Consider the following 19,858-nt stretch of genomic DNA (forward strand, 5'->3'; position numbering starts at 1 on the left):
GACAATTCTTGAGGGTGGTAGCTATTTAAGAACTCGACAATGGCGTAAGGGATAGTGCTCTCTCGTGATTCGCGATCAAATTCTAATCTTGTCCGGATATCTGTGTTGATTTGTAAGGATCGGATGTGGATCCCGACTTTGAATAACCCGCGGTCGGCTGGACATCCCGACCCAGATATTTCAAGAAGCTCCGAAATTGTCGCTTGGAAAAAACGAGGATTTTTACGAGCCTCATTTTCTCAACATCACTATCATGGCAACATGTGCGAAAGGTATTGGACGATTGTCGTCAAGAAGGTCCGTATATTGTTTTGTTGAATTGAAAAGCCAAGATTCAAAAGTCAATCGTCACATAAGATAACTGACTCAACAACCACAGACAGCCATCGGTCTTGGCTCAAGCGTACCGCAGGAGAGCATTTTATGATGTGAACAATGTCCGAATGGCTTCGTCAGCTGCCGCTGTGGCCGCCACTGGGACTGAAAAGAAAGATACCGCCACAACGAATGCAGAAGCCAATTACCAAATTGTGGCGGAAGTGGGCGATTTCGACACTACCCAAGCCAATCGCCCCGATTTCGAGCACTCGAATAAGCCCATCAATGTCACCAAATCTCCCAACCCAGACTGGGCATATGGGCAAGGAGTCCCAGACAGCGGTGCCAGTGCTACTAAAAAGCACCGCGAGATCGACCCCTACGCGCCGGAGCGCCCAATGATCAACAACTATCATCTACTTGTTTCTGGCATTGCACCACGCCCGATTGGATTCCTGAGCACCGTGTCCGGCGATGGAAAGACCAAGAACCTCGCCCCGTTCAGCTATTTTCAGGTCATTGACCACGATCCGCCGATGTTTATCGTTGGGTTCTCCTCTCGGCCGGGTCGGGTCAAGGATACTTTCCGCAATTTGAAAGAAACAGGCGAGGTAGTCATTAATACAGTCTCGGAGAACATGATCGAGGCAGTCAATGCCACTTCCATCGATGCGCCGTATGGTGTTTCCGAGTGGGAGATATCAGGTCTGCATGAGGCGCCTACGACAACTGTTAAGCCTGCCCGTGTTCAGGAGTCTGTGTTCTCCATAGAAGGGAAAGTGGTTGATATCAAAGAGTTCGAAGACCATATCAAGCCTGGGATGAGCATTGCCTCACTGGTGCTTATCAAGGCGACCCGATTCTGGGTTCGAGAGGATGCTGTTGATTCAGAGTTTAGACACATTGACCTGAATCAATTGCGGCCTTTGGGACAGCTGGGTGGTATCTCTTATGGGCGGGTTACTTCCGTATTTGAACTGCCCAGGAGACGATGGAATGATGAATATCCACAGAGTGAGCTACTGACAAGATTGGAGGAGTCGAAGACAGAGACGAAATAACCAACTTGGGATTCAACCTTTTCGGGGTACATTTGATTTCACTTCCTGTGGTATTGTTCTGACATTGGGCTACGTGTCCAGGTGGGCCAAAAAAAAAATGCGCAGCTCGTATTGATCACCAGACAACGATAGATAGAAAACCTAGAATAGGATACGAGATCAACGTTTAGCTCTGGCCATATAAAGTGAACGCTCTTCCTGTCCAGATCCATTCTCATCCTTTTCCTACCCTGACATTCATACATAATGCTTGAGACGATCCATCCACCCTCAAACATTAGTTTAACGCATTTAGCGCTCTTCTTAGCCGTGGAATACGAAGTGCCATAAGTCAATCCCCTCCTGACCATCTACAATATTTATACTTATTAGCTAGACTGGCCCGGCGACATCTATCGCCTCAGCCTGGCCAACAAAGCGCTGTACAGCTTATTACATGACCCCCTGTACAAACGACTCCTGGAACCCGGTTCTAGTCGTCACAATGGCACCTACCTGATCTGCATTTCGCAGTGCACGAAAACCACATATCCCTCCTACAGCGCCTCGTCAAGTGAGGGGGAAACGTTCCAGAGACTCAACAACGTCGGCCGAAATCCACTCCACTACGCTGTCGTCCGGAAACATAAGGACATCTGTCGCAGTTTCCAGACTCCAGATGGATTGGATTGCAGAAAATTATTTAAAGTTTTGGTAACAACCGTAGCATTCCAGGTTTCGAGGTTGATGTTTCTGTTGATGCTGAAGAAACGGTACTGTTAGCAATAGACATCGAAGCATCCCTCACATTCTACTTAGCTCTCTTATCTATCCAAGAGCCTCGTGGGAATTGACGTCCTCTCTCCTGTGCTATTTATACTTTATCCCCATTGCCACTCTCTTATACGCTCCCAAGGGTGCTTTCCAGATTTCTCTAAGCCTTCTATTTCCCTTCAGTCAGCCATTCCACGCCATTCATATTTTTTAGTTTACACCCTAGAATTTCAGTGTTCCTGGCTTGTGTGTGGCGCAGTATACTTGGGCTTTCGCAGAGGCGTCGGTAAGCAGTTTTGAACGTCGCAAGGCCTGGAACCGATACGAAGTGGCTGACCTCGGTATCACACTTCCGAAATCGTGTCAGTTCAATGCTTATATGGAACAGTACAGATCCAGACGGTGAGACAGGCTATAATTGAGCGTAGCAAGGGTCGGGTATTCCCGAAACTGAAAGGTGATCTGTTACTCCAGTACAGCTCTACAAGCCAGTGTTGAGCAGGTAAGAAATACCTACCCTTTGGGGGAACGTGGATGAGACCTTAAGTTATAGCCTATGCTATTAAAACCTGAATAGTCTGCAAATGATGTCAGGGATACATTAACTTATAAGCCTAATATTTATACCAGGAAATCTCAGATGAATCGTTACTTGCACAGAGTTCTGCTATCCTATTTATTCCAGTATTATTGCGAGGTGTCTAATGAATACAAAACCCAACAGCAGATATGGAGGACAAGGACGCCGATAAGAATGATATGCCGAAGTTAGAAGACCCCGACCCAGGAAGCAGTGCCGGCGTAGTGACGATCCTTTCTATCAGTTAACTATCTTAGATGGACAGAAAATAATTATAAATAGTCGCAACTGTCTTGCTCGGTTCATATCAATACCCTGAGTTTAACCTACGATGACTCTGAACAGCCCTCCAGTGGTCGACAGCAGAACAGCTACTAGCTAGCCAAAGGATACTCACGCTCTTATATGCATTGTTTACCGATATTCTAATGTGAACTCAAAATATCCTGAAGAAAATGACACTATGGACCTTCCAAATGAAATACTCTTGTTTAGTGCTGAGAGTCTCGGCAGTGCCTGCGACATCTTGTTCTTTGCTCAGGTCACTGAGGATATATGGCAAGCTGCTGTCAACCCTCTACCGTATCGACCCACTCTTCGTGCTTCCACAACTGGTCATAAGAGTCGAATATACAAATATATATTTTCCAAACTAACGCCTCTTCAACACTAATTCTAGACCAGCGATATACCATCTCTATACAAGATCAACCCTAGCAACAATACCACCGGTAACATTGCTATTGATGCCAATCGTAGCGTCAAGTACCCCTGCGGAGGAAATATACAGACTGTCTCGATCCAACAGAGTTCGACCAAACGACACAGCAGATGCTGATGCTAGATAGGACGACTCCGCAACAACCCGCGCACTTCTTGCAGGAATGTCCACTTCAACCAAACGATTTTGACCATTCATGGCGATCCACGCAGTTTTTCCATCCGTAGAAACAGCAAAGTCATCGCCGTGGACGCCTTGAACAATAACTTCGACAGGACCGGTGGGGATGCCAGTAGACAAAGAGATAGGGATTCGGCCGAAGATACCCTTATTGTAGTTCGTAAAAAACAGATATGAACCTTGGACATGGATCCCATTCACGGCGACTTGTAAGCCCTCGGACGAAAGCTTGAGGGCCTCGTCATCGATTATTATTTGGAAGGAACCGGTATGAGCGTCTAGTTTGAATATTCTCCCTGCCTGCGAGTCGGAAATCAGGAGTGATGTTGCATCGTGGTCTGATAAGCGACACATGCCGTTCAGTAATTGGGCACTGCTGATATTGGCCACTAGTGAAAGAGGTGGTTCTGGTTTTGCCGTCCTGTTCGATGCGGAAAAAGAACCGTGGCCGCGCATGTCGAGTCTCCAAATAGCGTTTGAGCCTGGGACTCCTTGAACAGAACTCAGATTCGCGCTAATCACATAGAACACGTCCTCCTCCAGTTCTGCAATACCAAGCAACCCAGTTGTCTGAGGGATATCAATAATACCGTTGATTTGATCGTGTCGAAGTGGGTCAACATGGTATAGAGTCGAGGAGGCAGTGGAAGTCAACAATAGTTGGCCATTGTGTCTGGTCGCAATATTTTCAAATGTATGTGGCTGGGCGAACCTGCCGATCACTGTAAGGGGATAGGTGGTGGCGGCATGCAAAGGCAGGGAAGCAGAGAGTTGGAAGAAAGTGAGCAGCCACAAGATGTGCCGCAGTGCTCCACTCTGTGGCATTCTGAACCGTGGGTTCAAATAGCGTTGGCGATTGTAAATGTTATTCAAGCTTGTCTGCAAATGCAGTGAATGTATTCATCAACACCTTTATATGTTGCGTAGTGGTCCGCAAAGGTCTCATTTATCAGCATTTAGTGGCGTAAATGGGTCCCAGTGATGGCAGGATCCACTCCTCATCCTGAGTTCAAGGCACAAGTCGATGATCTGTGGATTTAGCGGACATATGGAGGGTAAATTTGCAAACCAATGTGGCTATACCCGCTATCTCCGAATTTTGTCATAGCAGCTAACGTACGGAGTAGTTCCGAAGCGAACGGCTTAGCTTGGAACTCCACACTAAACTCCATTTTTTGCTACTCTATAAACGATTGGAACGAAGGTTTAGTCGATCACTTCGCTGTCGTCACATTTGAGAGCTAGATTGCAAATCCAGGAATTCCACGAGCCCAAGTTGCTGCTTTCAAACTTTTCCCTTCTCCCGCTTCGTCCAGAAGGTGCTTCCAGTGAGACGCCATGTCTTTCTCGATCGTTCGCGTCTATAACCTTTGTTTCTGACGCATGTCCTCGAGGAGGGTCATGGTGTGGGGTTGTGTTGTCGGCATTTAGCAAAGTTTGGCCTGGGCAAATGATGCTTGACTAGTATGTCCCGCGGGGAAAGTAGAAAATGGAAGGAAAGCTAACGTACCCCGGAAGGACGTCAACGCCATCGCACGTGTACTCCTTATCGGATGTTGTTAGGTTGGACGCGGTTTTCAGATTCACGCTCGGGATTCTGTCCTTGTTGAGGAGGTAAAGGTTGAAAGCGGAAGGGTCGGAGCGGCATGCGTTAGGATAGGACTCTATTTGATCTGCAAGTGCGGACGGGGATTGCAAACCATGGAGATACCAACTCAGAGGACAACCATTCGACCTTTGTCGTTCCAGAGAGATCGAGCTCGGAGCCGCTCGTCGGAGAAACCACAGAGAGGCCTTAGAGCATGGCCTTTAGCTGCTTTCGCAAGTATCGCAGCGGATGCAGGGAGCTCTCTCGTACAACATGCCGAAATAGCGAAGCTAGCGGCTCCGGCGAGGTAACTCGGACCATTCTCCGAAATGACCTGGAGGTTTACTTTGAGAAAGAGCTGGAAGCCGGGTAAAATCGTGCATCACCGTTGTACTCTATACCACAGGAGATGTTTGAGATATGTTGCTGTGATGTCTCCATAGGACAAGCCCTCAACTATATACTCAACGCCTGTAAATTATGTTGTCACTCAGGGGACACAGAAAGAGAGAACTGCTCTCTACTCAAAGGAATTAACATCCAAACGCATGGATGATGCACTCCCCATGGATTCGTCAAGGCCTAAGCAATGATCGACAAAGATGTGCTCTAAATGATGTTGGTGGCTATGGACAAGACGTAACCGGCGCCCGCTGCAAGACGGCAGTCGAGCAAGGTTAAAACCCCTTTTTACTTGGTCCTATTTTCTGCTTTCATTCATTTTCTGCTGGATTCTCCGAGAAGGATGGCCTTTGGCCTGAACAGATCGCTGTCGACCGGAGGTTTGTAAGTATTGCTTAAGGCTACCTTTAACATTGGCGACTGGCAATACAGTATCCACCGATTGAGCTTCCCTACCTCCCAAAGTTGATCCGCAGAACAATCTTCTCTCAGCGAATGGAAGTCTACCCCATGTTCCAGCAAGAGAAATGTTATCTGTTGCGAGAAAAGGGTACCCAGTTGCATTATAGATGAACCCTTGCCGGAAGTCGTCAATAAACGCCTAGTGCAGCTGGGGTGGTGGCGGGTAAATGTCTGTTCTGAGCGAACCCATTCCCCTAGATCTTAGCTAAAGGTACCCAGTAGGAGTTATTGGTTCTGCAGTATTGCGCTTGATACAACGTAGTTCCGTAAACTAATATGCTTGTATGGTTTGTTTCACCAATTCTACCCGGTTTGATATTTGGAAAAGATTTCTCCCTGGATTAGTGATACGAAGTTTCTACGCTCCCCTTGTTCAGTGAGAATTTGGGCCGCATGGCATGTGGGTTGACACGGTAGCTAAAATTATAAAAATAGATGTTCCGATTATTGTGATATCATTGACAAGCTTCAAGAACAGGCTGAGCCGATGAAAGAAACTGCAGCCACCTCGGATGAAGCGGCGCCTCAAAGCGCGAGAGGATCAAAGCAATATGATCGTAGGAAAGAGGTCCGGTGACGGATTCACTAAAGCTTTCGAACGACACTGCATCCCGCCCATTAGCCTGTAGTACTGATAAGTTATGCTAGGGTAGGTCGAAGCATCTTACAGGTAAGCAGCCTCGCCTGCGTCCAAATTGTTCCAAAATGCCTGAGCTGCAGATGAAGTACGGTAATGTCATGGTCGATATTGGAGCGGAGACTGCCCTCTAGCGCTGGCCCCGACTTCCTATGAAGATCGAAGAAGATAAGCGTCGTGAAAATGGTAAACGTGATTGCCGGGTCCACGGTGAGACAGAATGCACTATCCCACTGACCCGCTAGCGCGGCAATATCCTGACACATCTCGAGAACTCGCTGCCAGCTTGATAGCCAGTCGTCTGCTCCACGTTGGCTGCACTCCGCAACGGAAAGAAGCAGTTGCGCCATTCGCAGGAGATAGACGGTGATTAGCCTTGCATTGTGGTCCACGGGGGTCTCGTTTGAGAACGCATTGCGTCGCGGGTTGAGCCAGCCTGGTGGGAGGGCAAGACGAAGTGTAGTTAGCTGTCGTTCGACGTCGGCGACGTGCGCCAGAATCTCAGCTCCCCGTCGCAGCATGTGCATGCGGGTGACGAGGCCGGCCTGGCGCATGGTGGCAATCGTGATATTGTAAATGTTGTTTAGCAAGGTCTCAGGGTCTGATGTGATGGCGGGAAGGAGTTCGGATAAACCAGCCGAATTAGGTGGTAGGAGGATTCCCTGGGAGACACTATTTGTCTCACTGAGGCAGAAGAAGGTATTAATTACGGCATCATCAATTAGATATGGTGTTCCTGAGGCGATATTGGAGTATGTGTCAAGTCGGTAGATACGCCACCATAGCGCGCGCCATTCCTGGGTATCTTCCTCGCTAACTATGCTCCAGTCGGGGTAGAGCGCCCGGACTTGTTCAAGTCGATCCAGCCCGATACGATAGGCCATGCGCGTTACCCTACCGATACGAAGCCAGGACTGATGGCCCGGGAATTGATGGAACTCGTAGAGGGCCAGTATATACGCTTTACGGAACTGATCAAGGGATGGGGCGTCTCCGGTGAGGTTGTCTTCCAGCAGGCTCGAGCTGAGGAGTGAGTCAAGCCCTGCATCTAGATTTGATCCATCATCAGACACGGCAAAATGGGTAAGTTTTGCAGTAATGATGGCCATTGTTGTGATAAGGTCTTGGTTGCATAGCGAGCTCTGATAGCGGCGGAGAAACCGTTCTTTCGAGAAAATAGGATTCGCATCCTGCATAATATCAAAGAAACCCCCAATTCTGCAGTAGTACCAGAGCTATCAGTTTAGCTTTGGGTAATGAGAAAAGGTACCTACAGGTATTCCTCCTCCTGCGAGGAGAAATGCAAGTAACTGGAACACGAAGGGCTGCTGCTAGCGTGCTGCAGAAAAGCTCCACGGGTAGACTGTTCATGGGAGACAGGACCCGCGGGGTTGCGGAGGGGGCCTATTGGGGAAGTTCCTAAATCGGGCTCTTGAAGTGTGACGCTACGGTCTGGAAGTGCTTGACAATAAGCATTAGTTCTCAGCATCAACTAAAGGGAATGGTAAAGCTACCAGACGGAGTGCGGGACCCGGATCGGCGAGTGGTGTAATGTGAGCCACGAGGAGGGCCGGGCCTTCGCTTCACTAGTGTATAGGTGCATGTTGTTCCAAGGTCAAAGCAACGAGAGCAAGTCGGTCTCGCCAGGTTGCCTGCAGAAGTTTAGTAAGTGATTCTCTCAGATTGGTAGCCCTGGCGCACACTTGACCTTCTTCCTGCACTAAAGCTTAGTGAAAGCACTTGATGGAGTAGAGGGAGAGAGGGCGGGTTACCGGATGCACCTATCACAAACTCTCAGTGGCATTGCACTCGTCTCTAGACTAGGGGAGGATGGTCTAAGATGCTCCATGCGGTATGTTCGGAGTGCAGTTAGCGCTCATAGGAACGATGACACACTAGGAATGTGGAAAGACGATTGCCGAAGCAAAGCTTCAATTATGGCAGTTTTCGCAAAGTTCAATTACTCGACGTCACAAGTGATCAGCTTCAACAGTGGGGCCAAAGTTCTTCCGCGGACCAACTTTTGCTCTGCCATCCACCAATCATAGAATACCTCCAGTCACTAACTAAGTAGTTAACCAATAGATTCGTTTACATAATCCAGCTTGAGGAGTTCTACAAAGAGGTTAGTAAGTAGTCGAGTTGCACCCGCCAGAGACGTATGGCCTACCAGCAGCCGCAACGGCAAAATCATGACAAAGCATACACTCGGACCTACATCATTCCCCGAGTCTGGAGCTGATGGCCTGGAGTACACTGACGAAGAATGTTAATCACGAGGACACTCATCCAGTAGGCGGCATTTCTGTGCATCATCATCTCCCCTCACCCAACACGTCCTTCTGATCATAACATGCCCTGCATATCTGCAACTAGTGTAGTGCCGTTTCGTAACGGAAATGCAAAAGTCCATGAGGTAGTAGGCCACTACGTGCGGCTTGCGCTACGGTCAAAGTACGCCGGCAAGGGTCAGGAAGCTGTTCAAGAACGATAAAGCGCGACATGAAGGAATTGCCCGAATAGTGGCAGTGGAAATTTAGCAGCAGCTTATGCCTCAGTTTCTCGGGAGAGTGCGCTAGTATGTGCTGAATATGAATGATCGACTGACCGTTTGTGAGAGAAAACCTGTCCCACTCCGGCCATACTAGTCCTCCTTCTTGGCCTGATAACTCATAGGATATATCCAACTAATCTTGCCTTTCATCCGCTCCTCCCTGGTCACATAATCCAACACTTGCCCCTTGCGAAACTCCGGCGCCATAACAAACCTCATGAATAAGTTCTCAACCACGTTCAGCGCTAGCAGGTACCACGAAAGCAGATAGTACCAGACATTATGCCACGCATGCAACCGCGTCTCAAGTCCAGACTTCAGAACATCTCCCTCAAGCGAGCACACAGAGCTCATTCGGACAGCCTGGTATTTCTCAAAGAGCCCTGTAAGAGCCTCAGTATCGGGACCCATACGATCAGGCGCTGCCTGAAGAGCCTTCCGGAGGCTATTGCACAGCACCACCACATCCTGAATCCCGTGGTTAAACCCCAGTCCCAGATGCGTGGTCATCTTGTGGCACGCATCACCAACAAGTACAATGCGCCCGAAGCTCCAGTGTTTGGCAATCCCCTCATCCAGATTTGTCAGACCAGCCCCTAACATCCGCGGCCATACATCCTTAACCTTGACCGTCTTCGTCAGCGGGAATTCGGCAAACTCCGCCGCGAGAGCGTCTATCTCCTTCTCTGTATAATTCGTCCGGTCGCTTGTGGGCCTCGCTAGCCTCTTATACAGGAAGAACCAGCCACGCTCCGGCCCGCTGAAGTACATTATCGACTTCCCCTTCGACTGGGTATCGTACCCCTGACCAGCCGGCGAAGGTGAAGGGAACGACCCGTATATAAGCTGGTATGTCGCCGTGTATGGGTGTGGGGGGTCCCACGGTCGAGTCGAGTTCTCTTTCAGAGCAAGGTTGCGCATTACTTGGCGTGTCCTGCTGTAGACGCCGTCCGCGCCAATGACGATTGAGCCGTGAAAGACGCTGCCGTCGGCGCAGGTCGCGGTGACTCCATCTTGCGTTGTTGTAATGCTCGTCAGTTTTTTGTCCGTTAGAATCTTTTCCTTAGCCGGTTTCGGGAGGCCGTTGTACATAATTTCAATCAACTCGGCGCGGTGGAATGCGACTGGGCCATGCCCGTGACTAGCAGACGAGGTAGATATATCAGCCGCAGCCTCCCGAGAAGGAAAAGCTCGTGGAGCAGCCAAGAAAATCATGGTGCGTCTTTGTAAAGAAAACTCACTTCTCACGTATCAGCCTATACCGATTCCCCTCGCTGAAGACGTGACCATCGGCTGTAAAAGACAGATGATGCTTCAATTCCGCGCCGCGTGGTAACAACTCGTCTAGGATACCAAACTGATGCAGCACTCGGAGGGTATGAGGGTGGACGATGAGACTAGCGCCCCTATCTTCGAAGATGGCGGGTCGGCGCTCAAGGACGACAAAGTCGATATCGGCCAGATGAAGGGCGTGCGCGGCTGCAAGCCCTATCGGGCCTCCGCCTACGATTATGGCTTTGAATGGAGAGTTTGAGCTGCTCATTTTGGTGCTTGGATTTGCTGATCGACTGGAATCAGTGTTGGGGGGTATGTTCTTTAGTACTTTGCATGTTTACAATGGGGAGCCATACGATCGTCTTTGCGCCGAGGGATCACAGGGTGGCCGAGCTGAGGAGGGAATGTTTCAGGCCGTTTCGAAGGCTGCCATTGAAATCATGCTAGTTCATCTGGTTACTCGTCAGTATTATCAGGGCGTTATAGCGGCCTGTGTAGAACATGCAGCCAATGGGACCTGGTTGTCTACTAAAGATCCTCCGAAAAAGTTGTGCCGAGATTAGCCCCAGCTGCATGTTACTCCACGGAAGGATCCCCAAACAGTTGAGATGATCCACTTCATACTTGCCTCGCAAAAAGGGCAGGTTCCACCTCTACTTCATGGATAAAAAAGATGGAGACGTCCTCCTTGCATTTCTAACGAACAACAACAATCCAACCCCATCATGATGTCCAAACGCGTCTCCGTGATAGTCATCGGCGGCTCCCACGCTGGCCTCGCAGTAAGCCAGAAACTGCTTCGACAAACTCCCAGAGCCGCCATAACCCTTATAAATCCCTCGGATGAATACTACTTCAACATCGCCGCTCCTCGTTTCCTTGTCAAGCCCGCGAGCCTGCCACCAACCAAATACCTATATTCCATCCCCGAGGCGTTCCGCGAACATCCACCGGGTTCTTTCACCTTCGTCAAGGGACTGGTGACCAAGATTGACTATTCGACCAAGTCAGTCGCAGTAGGCCTGTCTGCAGGCTCAACCGCGGGTACCGTTACTTCGTTTGAGTTTGACTACCTTGTGATTGCGTCTGGCAGTTCGACGCCTGCGACGCTAGGACAAGCGGGTCTGAGACTCCCCTTCAAGGCTACTGCGTTCGAGGATACGGGGAAGGCAATATTGGACGCGCAGGCGAAGCTGGAAGCCGCTCGGACCGTTCTAATCGGTGGTGGGGGGCCTCTTGGAGTCGAAATTGCCGGGGAACTGGCCGAAGCTGCAGGACCGAAAAAGATCACGCTGGTGTCTCGGACGAGTGTGTTGCTGGAGGGGGCGACTGAGCCTGTACAGAGAAGGGCGTTGTCGCTTCTACGGCTGAAAGATGTCGAAGTCTTGACAGCGACCACGGTTGTGGACGCGGTGTACGAAGCCCACAGTCAGACTTGGAAAGTCAAGCTATCTTCTGGGCAAACATATACTGCTGATGCATACATCGCTACTACGGGCACCATTCCGAATAATGAGTATATTCCAAAGAGCTGTCTCAATTCCCAAGGCTGGGTAAACGTCGATGAACACCTCAGAGTCGTGGAAGACGGCGTAAGCCGCAGTGACACCTACGCTGTCGGTGACATAACTTGCCATCCATATCGACTGCTATCGAGAGTCTCTGTTCAGGGAGAGACGGTAGCATCAAATATCGCGTCGGCTATTGAGGGAAGGTCCCGGCTCGCTACATATTCGGCAGAAGCGCAAAAGAAGATGATGGTTGTTCCAGTGGGGCAGTCGACGGGGACAGGACAACTGGGGGGTTGGACGCTTTTTGGATGCATTGTTTGGTTCTTCAAGGGGAAAGACTTTTTGACTTATGAGGCACCCAAATTCTTGCGAGGTCAGGTGCGGTGATTGTTAGATAATTGTTTCAATGCTTCCAATGGTGTTATATTGTGCTCATTATTTACATATTATTGTCTACTTACATTTCCGACGGTCTTACACTACTTCGCCTTGTTATCCCCAAAAATCCCTGGGCAACTCAGGCCCCCTAACAGACAATGGCCCAACCGGCTCTCTGCGCGTCGCATTGTCGCAATTCACCACATCCCCATCGGCATAATGCTCGATCTATCGTACAAGTAATCGAAAATCTGACTGCCTAGGATATGCCTTCCAACACCCCAAACGCTCTTCCACCCCCTTTTAGCCAGATATTGGTGGCCCATTAACTGTGTCAAAGTCAGCCACCTCAAACGAGGTATGATGGACGTACGTCTTGCCCACTGTTGGCGACGCCCGCTGCAGGAAGAATGTATGGTGGTCTGTATACCCCTCGCCCTGATCAAGGTGCATGAAAGTCAGGGCATCCATCTGCGGGAACTGCGGGAGGTACAGGATATCCGAGTGCACAAAATTAAAGTTACTGGTGTATAATTCCAGCTCCGTCTCAAACCCCTTACACACGTATCCGTAATGCCCAAGCTTATGCACCAGTGCCTGTCAATCGCGATACCTCTGGAACTGCCCCTTCCGCAGTTTCTCAAATGGTGTATTGAAGGGATCCTGCGAATCGTGTGTCGCTGTCGGGGGCGTCTTCGCCTCAACCTCCCGCTCCCTCTGGCCATACACAACATGAAAAAACGTCCCATCTGGCCTTTCGAAGGTGACCATCTCCCCGCCCCCGGGTGCGTCGTCCAGTGTCTTGCGAACTGCCCCGGGAATCGCGACAACTTTGGCGTAATTATCCTCGTCCTTAAAAATGCGTCTCGACTAGGCCTGTGATCGGGGCATTGGTAGAAGCCTATCCAACGTACGAGGACCTGGGGTACGGCCAAAAGGCGACGACGGCCACTATAGCCAAGGTCAGCTGTCGCTTCACTTCTCCTGACATTGGATAACGCGGCTTAGTGGGCACTGTATAGCTCCTCCCACCGCCGCTGCAAACAAATACCTCGATTTACTGCGTCGGGCTCAATTACAGGAGCCATGCGAAAGAAGCAAATGTACATCACTCGATACATGACAGTCTAGAAACATAACATCTAATGCATAGCAGCTCAATATTCCCGCAAACCCACCCATTGGGTGCATATGACCTAGGGGCTCCTAGAACTGATAAGCTTATCTAACCTGATCTAGGCCTATATTGGGGAGATACTTTTATATATATAGATAGAGAATAGTTTTATTTATCTATATATTTAATAGAATATTAGATGTAGCAAGAAAATTTAGTTATGGTGGATTTCATATTTTAGATAAGAATGGTTAGGATAGTAATGGCAAGATATACATATCTCTGCGCCACTTTTCATCTTAACCTTGGGGAGTATCACTACTCCCCAATACAAGGCTAATTTACCTTATATAATAGGTAATGTATAATATTTATAGAGGAATTTATTATATTATTAAATAAAATATATAGATTTTCTAGTGGTGTGGCTAGAATACTAGAAAAATAGGTAGTAATCTAAATTCTAGAGGTCACGGAACTAAATAGTATGGATATATCTATTATCCACAACCCAACCCACATGGATATGAGGGTGGGTTAGATAGGTAGTTGATTAACCCATAATCCACATGGGTTGGATGGAGCCCCTTGCAGATGCATCCAAACCCAATCCACGACCAGTCTGTTCACAGGTTCTCATATTCTTGGTGTAATTGCAGATCCCATGCGCACTTGGCTAACGGGTCACGGAGTAGATCCCGAGAGATCCCGAGTTCAAGAGTACAGCCCTAATATTACCCCTCACTATCGGCACCGGCTTGGTGCGGGGACCTCGTAGTTGTGTCAACGTCCGAAATAACCCCACTTTGCTGTCATATTTATCCCACTGCGTACGTCCCTCGCTCCTGACACTTTTTGCAGGGATTGACCCGTAACCGATCTGAAGAAGAGACCTCATCAATCATTGCGACATGCTCTCTACCCGCGGGGAATCATATGCCAAGGCCGGCTTGGCTAATGGGTATCTCGGCCCTCCCAAGACCCCCTTCGACAAAGACACCAAGCAGGGTGTTGTGTCTTTCGGCAATGCAGAGAATGTACCCAGCCATCGAATCCTTACTCCTAGTTCTAAACAAGGACATGTATATATTGACTGATGAGGCGCTAGTTCCTGATGCACGACGTATTGCTTGAATATATCCGCAAGAAGGTGAAGACTCGAACTACCCACTACAGAAAACAGATCGGCTAAGGCAAGTGTAAATAACAGGTAGCATCAGACCTCGACCACACATGTCTCACCTACCATGAAGGCCCTTTTGGCCCAAGACGTCTCCGAACAGCTATGGCGAATCACATTACTACGTACTTCCACCCCGCCTCGCCGATCTCACCTGATCATCTCGTTTTCACAAATGGCGTGACGAGCCTAAACGCGCTCTGTGCCCTCACTCTAACCGACCCCGGTGACGGGATTCTCCTGGGTCAACCCATCTACGGCTCCTTCAACGGAGATCTCCGCGTCCCCTCCGGCTGCCAACTGATCTACACCCCCTTCCACGGGGACGACCCGTTCAGCCCCGATGCCGTAACTCGGTACGAGGAAACCTTCCTGCAAGCGCGAGAGAAAACTGGAGTAACAATCCGGGCCCTCCTGATCTGCAACCCGCACAATCCGCTCGGCAGATGCTACCCGCGCGAAACCTTGGAGGCGCTACTGCGATTCTGCCAGAAGTACCAGATCCATCTTATCAGCGACGAAATCTATGCACTGTCGGTGTACGGAGAAGATGATTCCACCAAAGGCTTTGTTTCTGTCCTGTCGATTGACCCCAGCGCCCTCGGGGTGGATCCTTCTTTGATCCATGTGCTGTACGGGACGGCGAAGGATTTCGCGGCGTCGGGGTTGCGGCTGGGATGTTTTATCAGCCGGAATCAGAGGTTCTTACAGGCGGTTTTATCGATGAGGTAAGTGGACACATTTGGACTGACTATTCATTCTCGTTATATGGAAACGCTCTTACTGGGCAATCTAGTCGATTCCATTGGCCTTCGAATATATCCTGCAGTATTGCCACTGCCGTTCTCGAGGATCGAGATTTTGTGGAGAGCTTTCTTCAGAAAAGCCGTCGATTACTTCGTTCGCAGCGAGATCTGGCGGCACGAGCCTTGGAGGAGGCGGGGATTCCTTATGCGCAAGGCGGGTAGGTATTCTCCAGCGCCCCTGTTGCAGTTTCAGAAGACGTAAATTGTATGAAACTAATGTCTGAAGCATCGCGGGCTTTTTCCTCTGGATTGACTTATCGAAATGCTTGGATAAGGCGATTGTCGCTAGTCAAGGCGGGTGGGCTGCAGAGTTGGATCTGTCGCGCCGGCTGAAAGAGATTGGGGTGGAGATGTCGACGGGGTACGCATATCATAATGAGGTGCCAGGCTGGTTCCGCGTCATCTTCTCGCTTGAGGAGGAGAGCCTGAAGGAGGGTTTGTCAAGGTAGGTTGCGCTTGATTGCACGTTTGTATGGTGGGTGGTTAGGTACTAAACAAGGTGTTCGCAGGATCATAAAGCTCTATCACAGCTCGCAGGAATCGTCTTAAAATTTCGATAATTTCTGGTTGGCTACTGGGTTTAGCCATTCCCATTCCCTGCTGTGTATCTGTCGGTGTCATGCTTTAGCACATGCCCCAGGCATGTTTCAGTTCTTCCCATGGCTATCCTTAACAATCTGCCACACTCTGTGTTACCATGCCCTTTTGCGTAAGCGTTCATGAACATCGAGTAAGGAAAGTATTCTTCTTTGCAGCAGATACAAGCCTCCTTGATCGCATAACCAGCACATACAACCATAGGGTGTGTAGAACAGGGCTTCCTGTCCGCTCAGCTGTACTTAAGCCAGTATTATTAACGCAGCCAGAAGTTATGTGTGCCCTTAAGGACTTGCTGCTTTACAGATGAGAGCTGCTAAACCATGGGGTAAGTATGGTGTTGGCTTTAACCAGTCACGTATAGCCAAGTATTTAAGTAACTAAACTATATTCTGAATACTATTTTTTAATTCTTAGCTTTTATAATAATGTTACATCTGAACAGCCAGGTGGAAGGCACATTGCTATGTTTATTTTGTATATTGTTGTCAATGAAAGTATAACTTGCGAATGTTCATAATTACTACGGCGGCATCAAATAATAGAGAGATCCACATTCTCTTGTAAAGGATCGGTAGCTGTGCCTTGCATCTTTGCTGTAAACGGCTCACGCGAGTATCCCTAGTTTGGACAGGATATTGGTAGCCAGCTACGCAGGTATCGGCCAAAAAGCAGAGCCACAGGATCACAGGCCAAGATCTCCGGCGCGTCTTTTAATGCATTATGCAGATTCTCACGGCCATACTCCACCATATTTTCGTACACCTCCCATCGTGTCCGCTCACCCAGAACTTTCTCCTTCAGCATCGGAACAAGAGGGTATAGAGGATCATTTGGCCTCAGCGAGAGAGATTGCACCCACTCGGCGTACGTGACCCCATGCATTGGGTATGGACATATGCTTTTCAACAGGTTGAAGCTTGTACACATGTCGATCGCATGCTTTTTGTCCGGGTGCACCAGATTGTAAGCATGTCCTAGGTTGTCTTTCGACTTGGATATGTGCAAAATAGCGCCCACAATGTAATCCACGGGGATGAATTCCTTCCGCTGATTTGGAAGGAGAGGGTAACATCCCATCTCCATACAGCTTGCGAACACACGGCCGACGAAGTCATCCGGGTTGCATACCCCTGTTTTGCTGTGACCGAGAACGAAGCCCGGACGGTAGATGGCAACTGGAAGTCCATTGTCAATGGCATTCCAGACAATTGCTTCTGCGACATATTGGCTTTGCGCATAACCCGTGTCGTAATGAAGTGCTGTCAAGTGTGAGGCGGGACGTTCATCCTCGTGCACGAACTTGGTACCAGTCACGAGACCTGTAGGGCCGTATACCGCGATGGTAGAGGTATAGTGAGTTGCTTTTAGACGCTTGTGGTTGGCAAATTTGAGAATGTTGCATGTACCGACGACATTGTCCATTCTATGGGACGAATAGGGGGCAACGTAGCTCACTTTAGCCCCCAGATGAAAGACTACGCTGGCCCACTCAGCATAGTAATCATAGTCCCTCCGATTTAATCCGAGGTTTGCTTCACCGAAACTGCCTGGTACGACGACAACTTTATCCAGATCTGAGTAGATTTGGTATTTACGAAGAATGTTCTCAAGGCGCAAACGCCCTGCGGCTTTATCGCTGGCGCGAACCAAACAAGCGACCATCTTCACCGTCGGCATTCGCAACAATTCTGCGAGAAAGAACGCGCCAACGAAGCCAGTAGCTCCTGTAAGGAAAATACGCCCCTCAGAAACGTCTTCCCAGTCGACGAGTGTGCCAGGCAGAGGCTCCAAGTGCTGCCCCAGTTGCGCGTCCTGCAACCATATCTCCTGTTCGGACTCGTTGGTAAGTTCCATACTTTTGTCTCGAATATTTTCCAATAGATTAGTAAGGCTCCTTAGTGTCTTATTTTCGTAAAGCATCGAGGCCCGCAGCGAGACTCCAAATGTACAGTTAATTTTAGAGAGCAAAGTTGCGGCCATCAATGAATTGGCTCCCATCGCCATGAAGTCATCGTTTGGTTCGAAGCCCTTAGTGGGAAGACTTAAAACTTCAATACAGAGGGACTTTAATTTGTCCTCCACGTTGCTAATATCCTTCCCAGCAGGTCGGCTTGCCATGCAGGAATCTTCAATTTTTGCAAGGTATCGACGCTCCAACTCCCCGCGGTCCGTTTTGCCACTGGTCTTCAGCGGCAATGAACCCATGAGCTCAATGCGAGGCACGATGAGATGGGAGTACCGCTCAACATATTCTTTGGTTATTGCGGCAACAGTGATGCAATGCGATATCGGGACACAGAACGCAACCAGAAATGGACTTCTCCCCACTCCTTTGGGTGTGATTTTAATCACTGCTGCAGCACTGACAAGCTTTGTCCCGAGAAGGTTGGATTCCAGAGCCTCAATCTCGACCCTTTGGCCCCTTATCTTCACTTGGCTGTCTCTCCGACCAACATAGTAATAGACACCATCTTCATTCATACGCATCAGGTCGCCTGTTCGGTAAATGTGTTCTATTCCCCGGTTGCTCTTGAGTGGTAGATGAGGAAGGGAGACGAAACTTTTGGCTGTCTTTTCAGGCTCTCCGATGTAACCGCCAGCTACTCCTGCACCCGCCACGAGGAGCTCACCGATAACGCCGGGCTTGACAGGCATGAGGTTTTCATCCACTAAAAAGGTCTGCACGTAGCGGAAAGGCTTGCCCACGGGTATCTCGCCTTGTTGTGCCTCCTCCCGCGAGACTTGATGCCAGAGTGAGTATACACTGCACTCTGTGGGCCCGTAGCCATTGATGATACGTCGCGGTGTGCCTCCCTCAAATATGGACCTGATGGTTTGAACATTGATCGCTTCGCCACCGGTGATTAAGGTGTCGAGTGAGGAAAAGGCACTTGGCGAGGCGTACGCAGTGATATCAAGTAACGATGTTGTGAGTTGGACAACGTTGAGCTTCATACGCTTAATATAGTGAGAGAGCTCTATAGGATCGAGTACTGTTTCCATAGGAATGCAAACTATTGTCGCCCCGTTCAGTAAGCTGCCCCAGATCTCTACCAACGAGATATCAAAGGCCACACTCGCTATATGACCGACACGGTCACCTTTCTTTACAAAGGCCGAAGGATCGTGGCAGAGGTTGATAAGCCCCTCCGCAAACGATTCGACGGCTTTTGGCTTGCCAGTCGTGCCAGAGGTATGGAGGATATGAGAACAGCTCTTGGGGCCCTTGAACAATGGCTCAAAGCCAGAATCAGAAGCCTCAATTGTGTGGTCAGCAAGGACATGTGTGAAGGTCGGCAGTCGATGTCTGTGCTCTTGATCACATATGACGAGATTGGAGTTGATATTGCGCAGCATGTCACTGAGATGATCATCGGACATATTGACATCAAGAGGCACGCATGATCTACCCGAGTATAGCACGGCAATCTGGGCCAGAACATGATTCATTCCTCTCGGGATGAGGATTCCAACCGGAGTTTCGTCGCAGGGGCAGAGCCCATGAATTTGCTGGGCCAGATACAGTGCTTTCCAATGCAAATCAGCATATGATAATGCATGCCCATTGCTCTCAACCGCTGTTGCTGCACCATTCGCAGAAGCTTGCGCTTGGAAAAGAGCCCCAAGGCCTGGGTTCCATTGATCCTCTGCTGAACAGACCATCTTGCTGGGCAACGTGTATCGATGAATTGGCGCAGTAGGCATAATGAAATGAGTAGTAAGTAGCAGCAGATC

General features: G+C 49.3%; 8 protein-coding genes across 8 annotated transcripts; 3 read left to right on the top strand and 5 right to left on the bottom strand.

The window, feature by feature from the left end:
- Positions 1-253: 253 nt before the first annotated feature.
- On the top strand, positions 254-1,379 carry Aud_008863 (flavin reductase family protein; the record flags this gene model as incomplete). Its single annotated transcript, XM_043293728.1, has 2 exons — positions 254-297; positions 380-1,379. The coding sequence occupies 2 exons, from the start codon at positions 254-256 to the stop codon at positions 1,377-1,379; spliced, it is 1,044 nt and encodes a 347-aa protein (XP_043149663.1).
- A 2,030-nt stretch (positions 1,380-3,409) lies between these two features.
- Aud_008864 (uncharacterized protein) lies at positions 3,410-4,438 on the bottom strand (the record flags this gene model as incomplete). The annotated part of the gene is made up of 1 exon (XM_043293729.1): positions 3,410-4,438. One exon carries the CDS (start codon positions 4,436-4,438, stop codon positions 3,410-3,412), a length of 1,029 nt encoding a protein of 342 aa, XP_043149664.1.
- Positions 4,439-6,704: 2,266 nt separating this feature from the next.
- Aud_008865 (fungal specific transcription factor domain-containing protein) lies at positions 6,705-7,811 on the bottom strand (the record flags this gene model as incomplete). The annotated part of the gene is made up of 1 exon (XM_043293730.1): positions 6,705-7,811. The coding sequence occupies one exon, from the start codon at positions 7,809-7,811 to the stop codon at positions 6,705-6,707; it is 1,107 nt and encodes a 368-aa protein (XP_043149665.1).
- Positions 7,812-9,346: 1,535 nt separating this feature from the next.
- Aud_008866 (FAD-dependent oxidoreductase) lies at positions 9,347-10,799 on the bottom strand (the record flags this gene model as incomplete). Its single annotated transcript, XM_043293731.1, has 2 exons — positions 9,347-10,397; positions 10,498-10,799. The coding sequence occupies 2 exons, from the start codon at positions 10,797-10,799 to the stop codon at positions 9,347-9,349; spliced, it is 1,353 nt and encodes a 450-aa protein (XP_043149666.1).
- A 457-nt stretch (positions 10,800-11,256) lies between these two features.
- Positions 11,257-12,429, top strand: Aud_008867 (NAD(P)/FAD-dependent oxidoreductase; the record flags this gene model as incomplete). Its single annotated transcript, XM_043293732.1, has 1 exon — positions 11,257-12,429. One exon carries the CDS (start codon positions 11,257-11,259, stop codon positions 12,427-12,429), a length of 1,173 nt encoding a protein of 390 aa, XP_043149667.1.
- A 591-nt stretch (positions 12,430-13,020) lies between these two features.
- Positions 13,021-13,411, bottom strand: Aud_008868 (uncharacterized protein; the record flags this gene model as incomplete). The annotated part of the gene is made up of 2 exons (XM_043293733.1): positions 13,021-13,272; positions 13,331-13,411. 2 exons carry the CDS (start codon positions 13,409-13,411, stop codon positions 13,021-13,023), a joined length of 333 nt encoding a protein of 110 aa, XP_043149668.1.
- A 1,037-nt stretch (positions 13,412-14,448) lies between these two features.
- On the top strand, positions 14,449-15,972 carry Aud_008869 (uncharacterized protein; the record flags this gene model as incomplete). The annotated part of the gene is made up of 5 exons (XM_043293734.1): positions 14,449-14,574; positions 14,646-14,687; positions 14,748-15,445; positions 15,547-15,681; positions 15,750-15,972. 5 exons carry the CDS (start codon positions 14,449-14,451, stop codon positions 15,970-15,972), a joined length of 1,224 nt encoding a protein of 407 aa, XP_043149669.1.
- Positions 15,973-16,741: 769 nt separating this feature from the next.
- On the bottom strand, positions 16,742-19,828 carry Aud_008870 (non-ribosomal peptide synthetase; the record flags this gene model as incomplete). The annotated part of the gene is made up of 1 exon (XM_043293735.1): positions 16,742-19,828. The coding sequence occupies one exon, from the start codon at positions 19,826-19,828 to the stop codon at positions 16,742-16,744; it is 3,087 nt and encodes a 1,028-aa protein (XP_043149670.1).
- Between the last annotated feature and the right edge of the window lie 30 nt (positions 19,829-19,858).

Source organism: Aspergillus udagawae (genome assembly GCF_001078395.1).
Source record: "Aspergillus udagawae IFM 46973 DNA, scaffold_7, whole genome shotgun sequence".
Taxonomy (NCBI): Eukaryota; Fungi; Ascomycota; class Eurotiomycetes; order Eurotiales; family Aspergillaceae; genus Aspergillus; species Aspergillus udagawae.